Source organism: Anneissia japonica, unplaced genomic scaffold (genome assembly GCF_011630105.1).
Source record: "Anneissia japonica isolate Jap-2015-1 unplaced genomic scaffold, ASM1163010v1 scaffold287712_len2945570_cov188, whole genome shotgun sequence".
Lineage (NCBI taxonomy): Eukaryota > Metazoa > Echinodermata > Crinoidea > Comatulida > Comatulidae > Anneissia > Anneissia japonica.
The window spans coordinates 1,024,475-1,034,474 of record NW_022704401.1 but is presented as its reverse complement, the minus strand read 5'-3'; the positions used below and the strand labels follow the sequence as shown (position 1 = coordinate 1,034,474).

Below are 10,000 nucleotides of genomic sequence, written 5' to 3'. Positions count from 1 at the left end.
TGGACAATTATCAGATAATGCCTAAATTTTGTCTCATACAGTAGAATCCCTATTAAAAAGATATCTTCAGGATCATAGTGTCCCCTTAATACTATAATAAGGGTGTCCCCGAAATAGAGGTTGGCTGTAGTGTAAAAGGAATACTTTTCAATTTGTGGCGGAAAAAGTGTCTGCTGTAAATAGGGGTGTCCTTAATATGTCCCCTTTTTAATGGGATGTCCTAAAGAAAGGGTTCTACCATACTGTATTTGGAAATAAATGTATCATACATTGCCTTTGTGTCATTGTCTTCCACCCTAACCTCAAGAGCCTTGGAGGTTGTACACAACACCGTGGTTTATGTAGGTGGACAATTAACTTATTGCAGTGTTTACATACATGAACAAAGTGTATTTTTCCTGCCTTTGTGGTGAGAACCATCAAGGTTTTTAATTTCTTGGCTGGATGATTCACAAGAGATTGGTTCCGATAACATAGTTTCTTGCTAAATGGCAAGTACAGTATTGTACAACAACTGAGAAATACCCTGACAGTGTGTCAAAAATATATGGCAAATTAACTGCTACAAAACTTAAGTACGGCCATCTAAAATCTGTAAGTTTATTTGCTGACATCTCTAACCAGGTTAAAACTCATTGCAAGCACTACTTTTAACGGTGGCCCTCAATATACTTGGAATTAAGTAGGCTTATTGAAAATACATCAAAGTTTAAAATAGAATTTTAAAAGTGTATACCAAACCGGAATTGAAATGGCCTATCAAAGTAATTTAAACCACTTAGTGGAAAAATTTGCTGCCATAGGGGGTGCGCCTGTATCCCCCAGTGTACGCCCATGCAACTTACTGTATGTATCTGTATATTCATACAAGACAACCCAAAAATGAGTAAATAAATAGAATAGAAAATTATGAAACCTGTTATGATTGGGTCACACCCACCTGAAGTTGCATTAACATATGTCCCATGTACTTTGTAACATATTTTTGTTTGCATGGATTGAACCAATGACCTCAGAATTAGAAGGAAAGCATCTTGATTAATAATCCACATTTCCTCAATTACAGCTGAGAAATTACTAAAGTACAAAAATCGTCTTATTTTTTGCTACTTCTGTACTGCCCACATATTATACTCATAACCAAATCTTTCGTTCTCAATATTTTAGGATTTTAAATTCCGAAGGATGCAAGGTTCTCTTAGATGAGTTTCTTTTGTAACACCATCAAGATGGATCCTAGGAAAATCCAGTTTTTCTTCTGCACCTTGGTTCTTGTGCTGCTGACATGTGGAATCGAAGCGGATAGGGGTGAAGTAAAAGGTGAAGGAATTCTGGGAAATTATTTTGTATGTAAACATTTTGAATGAGCAATTGCTTTGACCTGTCTGCTATTAAGAATGAATGAAAACCATTTAGTTTAGTATCTTACTTACCGGAACTTCTCTACTGTCTAGCCGGAAATCATTGTTTTCAGGGAGAATGAGCAGCTCCATTTCACATTTTCCTTTCCAAAATTCAGTGATTGATCGATAGATTTTTATATTTGATGGTTAGCACTTTAAATGCATTAAAATTGACATTGTCGCTATGGCCGTGTTTATCCTAGGTCTAAGATGTTACTATGGAAACTTATTTTTTATGGTATTCTATTTGAAGATGTATTGTCCCTTGCTAATGTCAAAAAATCATAAAAAATAAGTTTGAAATAAACATGCTCATTTTGCAATAACATACAAATTGTTAACTTGTATAGAAATTATTGAATTTAAAAACTGTGTACCTTGATTTTTAAACTAACAAATTATAATAAAAATAATAAAACACTTCCAGTCATTGGAAGTGTTTCTATCATTTTTCGCTGTAAACTGATGGGTAGACATTTTTAAAAAACATTAATTTCTATGTTCAAGTTGATAACTTTTATGTTACTTCAAAATGGGAAAGTTAATTTCAAAAAGTATTGTGATTTTTTTTTATATTTAGCATGGGACAATATATCTTTAATAATAAAACCTTAAACATAGTTTATTAGAAATAGTATTCCATGTGGCATCACAAACACTAATCGCTTATTTGTAGTTGGTTTCTTTTATGTCAACAACTAAGGCCAAATTTGTAAATTGAATGGTAGTCTTTTGGAGTCATTGAAAGGATTTTAAATGTCTTTGTTGCTGAGTTGTTATCTATATTAGTATACCAGTAGCTAGTAACTGGAGGTATTGTTAACACCTATAGGAAGTAGTTATTGGGCTATCATTAGGCCGGAAGGAAAACACAATTTATCCGTGACCCGGTGGTCACCAGTAAGCTCAATTTGTTTAGCTATCATATCTCTTGAAATTTCCATGGATGTTGACTTTGCCACTAGATCTGGAGTTGAAATTAGTTGCCAGATTATTCCTCATAAAAAAAAAATGGTTTAATTTTATCTCTTTAAAATGAAAGTCGGAAAAACTCTAATTAATTTTGGAATTAGTGCTTGGAGTTTTGTTTAGTGAATGAAAAAACAATTACTGCTACTCTAACCTAATGCTAATGTTAATTGAAATATCAATATATTATGTTAAGAAAAGTTGTTTATTTAAAATATACAAGCTTGGAATAAACAATAATAAATAATGGAAAGGCAACTTAACATTTTAAATTGTGTTCTAAATTAAATTCTTAAATTGTACAATTAGTCTTGGTTTTTTTAACCTTTGACTTCAAAGTATATTTTTTTTATCACATTTTGTACAGTGAACATTCCATGCCAATTGAATACAGTAAGAAACCCCCAAGTGGTAAAAGAGGTAGTGTAGATTTAGGAGAATAATGTTAATGAGTGATAAAGAGAACTAAAAGGTAGAAGAGGCATTATGGATCAGAAGAAGCATTGTATTTAATATTAATATAAAGCACATGTTTTGAAGATAGTCACGTAATCACTTTAAACGATTATGCAGATTAAACTCTGTATTAAGAATGGAATCCTGTGTGTTCACAAGATCTGTTTGCTTAAATGTTGACAGATTTGCTAATTGCAAAACAGACAGAGGCTTCACAAACATATATTCCATCAGTGCCCTTATTTTACATTACTATGTTTGTGGCAAAGACAAGCCAACCCAGTCACTCCTCGCAAATCCTGTTTCAGAGATATTGGCCAAACATGCTGGAATGTGAATTTTTTTGAAATCTATTTTATTGTGCAATAATATTTATATATGTATACATCATGCTATGCTATTATTTTCACCATTTTCAATGCTAAAACAACAATTTTTAACAATTTTGGGGATAATTTATGCCTGAGAAATTCCCGAAATCATAAACTTTGAAGGCTGATTTCTCAAATATTGTTTCTTAAACAGCTGTATGTTTAAATGCTTTTAACTTCTTAAGGAAATGTTGGATAAAAAATGATTCTTTTACCATTCTATAACTCTCATTTTACTGTTTACTCTCATTTTTCCTTAAACAGCTGTATATTTAAATGCTTGTAACTTCTTATGGAATTGTCGGATTAAAATTACTTTTTTACCATTATATGAGCTCTCATTTTTGCTGTTAAACACTGTATTAATAACTAAAATTTGATTTTTACGATTGACTGGCTTGGCTTGACTTGCCACATTTGATAATGTAATTTGACATTAGTGCCTCCTGCCTTTTGTCTCTCTCTCCCTCCTTTGAAAACAATTCCAACTTGACCTCTGATGAACAAATTTGTAAAAATATCCTCAAGTTTCTGTTCAAACATAGAAATCAGAATAGATTGGTGTAAATGACAACTCAAAGGTTACTTTTGCAACACAAAGCATTAAATGATCCGCAAAATTTACTTATATTTACCTGATTACCTGTATTGTCGTGTGCTCAATGTCTAGGATGTAGACAACTTGTTTACTCTGATCTCTTACCCTGGGGCTAAGTTGTCAAACATGATTTCAATTTACCTGTTGGATTTTGTTGTGCAGAACTTTTTTTCAGTTTTTTTAATACAGTTTGCCCTCTATCTAGAGACTACCAAATTAGTTAGCTTTGTGTTACAAAATTGAAGATTGTTGGTATTTTCAAAAATTAGTCTGGAATTAGAAAGATCTTGGAATTTAGAAGGGTCTCAAATTATAGGGTGAAATGTACTGTATATTAGACACATGTCAATTTGTGCAAACAATTGTTATAGAAAAATCAAATTATATAAATGTAAAAGTGACACTCACAAAAAATCGGATTAAAAGGTTTTAACAAAAGATGAAAACCTATCAGATAATTACCCTGAATATTGTAAATTTCTTTCTTAAAACCATTTTCGTTAATTGTTACTTAAATCTTCTATTTTTAAATCCCTAGGGATTGACCTGCTTCAGGAATTGCGGATGAGCCATGATATCCCCGGCATAACCGAGTATGAAGGGATGCATAATGGTGCCACTGTCTGGCGTGCACGCTCGATGCTCCGAATCTTATTATTATCAGATTTTGATTTTGACTACCTTCGGGAGCAGATCTCAAACTCCTTCAGTATATTCTTTGTAGCGAAACAAAACAAGGATACGTCTGGGATTTTATTTTCTGTTGTATCAAAACAGCGAAAAACTTTCTTATCACTTACATCTGACCTAAAGTCTAGGAATATGACATTGCAGTATCGAATCAAAGGTGACTCGCATATTTACAAGACCAGTATCCCAACACCGTTTACAGACCCAAAGCAGTGGAACTATGGGCTGTTGATTTTAACCAATGATAAAGTCAAGTTGTATTCCAATTGCCAGGATGTTATGAAATTTACACTGAAAGGAAAAATCGATTTTAACCCACCACAAAATTCATGGTTTTTTATTTCTCAAGGTTCACTGGGTACGAATAAATTCTTGGTAAGTATATATTTTTTCTATTGCCAAAAACAAGTCAGCCTTGCATTGCTTTGTGTTGTGAACATTTTTTTGTAGGAATAAGTAATAATAATAATACAGTAATAATAATAATAATATACTTTAACTTAACACGGAGACGCTCGAATCACCCATGGGTGTTTTTCATTAAGACCATGCAAGGACATACATAATCAGAAGAAACAAAATGAAACAGAAGAAAACAATAAAAACACAGTATTATTAACTACCAATGAAACTATCCCCTACCGGACATCAACCCGGTATTTCTAAGTGTTGAGGATGAAATCAGAAAAACTTTACTTGAAAATATGTACTGTGGATTGGAAGAACATTTAAGTTCATCTGAAAGGTCATTCCAAAGCTTAGCACCATGATTATAAAAGGCTATTTTTCTTACACTCGGTGTTCACTTTAGGAATATTAAAGTTGATACCATTGGCAAGTCTGGTGCTGTAACAATTTTCTCTTATGTAAAAGTGGTCAGAAAGATTTGATGGAGCATTGTTAAATGAATAGAACAAGAAGAGAGGATAGTCTTCCCAGCTCCCTAACCTTCATGTTGCTCTTGATATTCAATAGCTTTTAAGAATTACAATTAAATCCAAACAAAATTAATGAGTGCTTGAACTCTTTGTAACCTATGTATGTTTGATGTGAAACGGGAGATTTGTTCACTGAAACAGAAGAAAACAATAAAAACACAGTATTATTAACTACCAATGAAACTATCCCCTACCGGACATCAACCCGGTATTTCTAAGTGTTGAGGATGAAATCAGAAAAACTTTACTTGAAAATATGTACTGTGGATTGGAAGAACATTTAAGTTCATCTGAAAGGTCATTCCAAAGCTTAGCACCATGATTATAAAAGGCTATTTTTCTTACACTCGGTGTTCACTTTAGGAATATTAAAGTTGATACCATTGGCAAGTCTGGTGCTGTAACAATTTTCTCTTATGTAAAAGTGGTCAGAAAGATTTGATGGAGCATTGTTAAATGAATAGAACAAGAAGAGAGGATAGTCTTCCCAGCTCCCTAACCTTCATGTTGCTCTTGATATTCAATAGCTTTTAAGAATTACAATTAAATCCAAACAAAATTAATGAGTGCTTGAACTCTTTGTAACCTATGTATGTTTGATGTGAAACGGGAGATTTGTTCACCAACAACCTAAAGTAAATCTTATGGAGAAGTTGCATTGTGCATGAGCTATGTTGTCCCAAGTGGCAGTGTTAAAGGTGGCTGCCACTTAAAGTAATTTCTTTTGTTTAGATGGTCTCGCTTTCCATTGACAAATTAACCTCTTATTCTCATAGATGTGAATTATGGATTGTGGGTGAAAAACTCACCCTCAATTCCTACTGAGTCTTAAGGTCAAATTCTGAAAATACAATGATTGGTTGAATAAAAATATGAATCTAAAAAAAATATGTCAATGTAAGATTTATCTATGTTATATAGAAGGAAATGTAATTTCTGCATACAGTATATTTCATCTGAAGATTTGTGGTATTTATTTATTTATTTAAAAATGGCAATACAATAAAGATAATTATAAAATCTGAAAATACAATGATTGGTTGAATAAAAATATGAATCTAAAAAAAAATAATATGTCAATGTAAGATTTAATTATGTTATATACTGTAGAAAGAAATGTAATTTTCTGCATACAGTATATTTCATCTGAAGATTTGTGGTATTTATTTAAAAATGACAATACAATTACAATAAAGATAATTATTTAAAAGTATATTAACCTTGCATACCATGTGCCTTATGAACTAAAAAACAGCAAGATAAAGACATTGTTTATGATTATAAAACTTCTTTTATTCAATTTTTTCTTCAGTGAAGTTTTAACCAGAGACTGTAAATTTGAGCATCTCAAGTAAATAGAGTAGTATTCAATAATTTCTGAAATTAAGAACTGAAAGTATTAGTTACTGTTCATTGTTGTCATTATTAGGTTAAATTATGTCTGGATTTGACATCCGTAACGCATAAGTACCAGACATGATTGTAAATTGAAACTTTCCAGGAGCCATACAAGAAACATGCTTACAATCTAATAAGTATGGTAAACGGAGGGGATAGTAGCAATTGTTGCATCTGGTCTCTTACAAGAGTCTTCTTTAAAACTTTCTTGAGGTGAAAGTTTGATCTCAGGCCTAACAAGGAAATGCTAATTATTGTACATTTCAGTAATTGCTTTGCCCTTCGGAGGGGACAATAATCCATTGATCCTGTCTACATAATGTCTTTTTATTGTATTTTTATTGGGATTTTTAACTCGCTCTCTAGTATAATTGTAAGGAAGTAATATGTTCACTATTGGCAGTCCTTAGTCCGTGTGCCTAATATCAGGAAATATTTTCCCCTTATTATAGTTCTTTAAACATTTAGTAGAGTAGCACCTTTACACTGATGTTAAATAAGGAGAAAATTAATACAGTCCAGATAGAAGGATTCTGTTGAAAATTGTTTAAGTCGATTAAAGTTCATCATGGTGTCCTGGCCTGTAGACCCACTACAGTTGGTGAACATTACTAACAGAACTCTCTTTTTTTATCACAAAATTCCATCATTTAAACCTTGTATGAAATATTTTTTTTTTAAGATTTCAGCTGGACATTAGCTTGAGTTGATTCAATAGACTTAACACCTAAAGTGCTGTAGTTACTCATGTCTCCAACACCTAAAGACAAACTTGTCCAATTTACCATGCTTCCTTTACTGCTATACAGCAGTGCTTTGTTTTGACTGTTGCTTCAGAATTGCTATGACAAACATCATAATTTATAATTACTGTAGTATTGGATTGGATGGTGTTGTGGTTTTTGTGGTTGAAGTGTTAAGGAAACAGTAACAATTTTATTTCTCTATGCAGTTAAACTTTGATTGAAAGTCTGGTTTAAGTTGTCATACATTTTTTTTTCTGTTATGATGAATAGACTGTTGGTATTGAATATCTGCAGTTTATTTCAACGTACATTGATTACTTGGACAATGAAAAATAATTATAAACAGGTTCTCCATGTTTTGCTTGGAGATTAATTTAAACATTTTGGAAAAAGGAATTACTAAATTTACTAAATCAATAAAATAATTCTGGGACACCAAATATCTCTAATTAATACTTAATAGACAATAAAGTAATGTATTTGAACGTAATTAATGTAATTCAGATGAATCCATCTAACATTTATTTTGATTTATTTCACAGGGTTGGTGGGAAGAATTACGTATCTATCCCAGAGCTTTGACCAGTCCCCCATGGCAATGCCATGGAAACCAAGGTGAGAGAAAATCCATCCAAGTTTATAGAGCAGATTCATAAAACATCATTGTCTTCAGTACCACTGTATTTATGAATTATCTGTCAAACTTTATCCAAACCTTATTTCCTATTCCCAGTAGGGAGTTATAGCTCCATAGATGACACTTGGTTTAATCCTATATAGGTCATTATTGGTTCATTCCCTCAAAATACATGGATCTCATGTAGGAATGAAATAAATCTCACTAAGCTTTGAAATACAGTATATTCGATTCCTAGCACCTAACTTAAGCTGCAGTAACATCGGATCTTAACCAAAATTCTTTTCCGAAACACTGAACACCAACTTCCGTACAGTATTCTTGCATACTGATTTGATTTAAGAACAGTTCGGTAGGATTCCAAACTGAAAATTCGGATTTGATGTGAATGCCCCTTTATAATATTCACAGCTACCACAGAACTTTGAGAATTAGCATATTTAATATGCTATATTAATTTTTTTTTTTTTTTGTTGGACATCATAACATTTTATTTTGTGAATATGTACTTATAGTACTGTACTTGGAAGAACCAAATTTATTTTCTGGAACTTACCCAAAAAAAATAGTATACTTACTATAGTCCCACCTAAGCATATATTAATTGGTGCCAAATATTTCCTACTGGAAATTGGCTAATACATTTATTATTTATTATTATATGTATTAAAACAATGCAAAAAAACTCAGAAATTTATGTACTATATACTTAATTATTATTTTTTTATAATTTCTAGTTGAACGATTGTCACAAGACGACCCCAATGGTAAGTGAAATTAAAGTGCAAAGAATATTAACAATAAGGAAGTTAACTATCTTATTCTTGATTAACAAAATTGTTATTTATTCAAAAGTTTTCCTTATGATTTATTTGTATTATGTTTGCTATTTTTTATTAATTATTGATTACTGTAGGCCAAAAATATGTTTGTGTTACTCCAATCCTGACTGACCCAAAAATCTTCAAAATCTGAAGTTGGCACTTTTTATGCCAAAATATTTTTTATTCAAGGATGATTGTAATACAGTAAGTAAAAAAAAAACCATGCTTCCAATAGAAAGCATTATTTCGACCTTGTACAGTAAATATGAGAAATAAATAATACAGATATTTGTATCAAGATTTGTCTTTTAGCATTCAGCAAGAGTTGCTCTGCAGTCCCATCTTCATTTATAGCACAGATCCTATATACAATTTGTACATATAGGATGTGTGTTTATAGTGATCAGGTTTCCTTCTAAATTTAATAATATTCCAAACTCCACGGTTTGTTTTCTTTAAATAAATCTGACATGCAGTTCTCCTTCTTTCCAACAATTTGCCATAGCCTGGAGCCTTTTACTAACATGTTAAAGGAGTAATGAATTTGATCGTAGGGTGGTCATTGCAGATGTAAAATCACATTTCATGCTGGTTTTTAATGGCACCCAAGAGGGCAGGCACTTATGATTATTATCTGAAGCGTATCATACCTTTAGGATCCTTGTCTGGTAACTGTTAACATATGCGGTGAATACAGAATAATGTCAAAAAATGAGGGCGCATGAATGAAACTCTCACCGGATCTGTACACAGACTTACTGTAGCACCTGCATTTATTTAAATATCTGTTATTCCGCTATCAACATTATCAATCTATCAGTGTGTCTGCCTGTTATGCTTTTTTTTTTACAAGAACCAGTAATATTTTGCCCAGACAGATATTTTTTGCCAATTTCAGTCTCACAATGTTCTTATTTTACACACTTTTCAAGGATAGAAAGTTATTTAAAACAGTATGTATACTGTCTCT

General features: G+C 31.9%; 1 protein-coding gene across 1 annotated transcript in view; it reads left to right on the top strand.

Moving 5' to 3' along the window:
* LOC117104682 (kielin/chordin-like protein) overlaps positions 1 to 10,000 on the top strand; it is a 62,404-nt gene that overhangs the window by 1,738 nt on the left and 50,666 nt on the right. Inside the window, exons 2-5 of the mRNA XM_033245565.1 lie at positions 1,168 to 1,320; positions 4,336 to 4,862; positions 8,112 to 8,184; positions 8,944 to 8,973. Coding sequence (XP_033101456.1) covers positions 1,203 to 1,320; positions 4,336 to 4,862; positions 8,112 to 8,184; positions 8,944 to 8,973 — 748 coding nt within the window. The 5' untranslated portion in view covers positions 1,168 to 1,202. The remainder of the gene's footprint in view (positions 1 to 1,167; positions 1,321 to 4,335; positions 4,863 to 8,111; positions 8,185 to 8,943; positions 8,974 to 10,000) is intronic.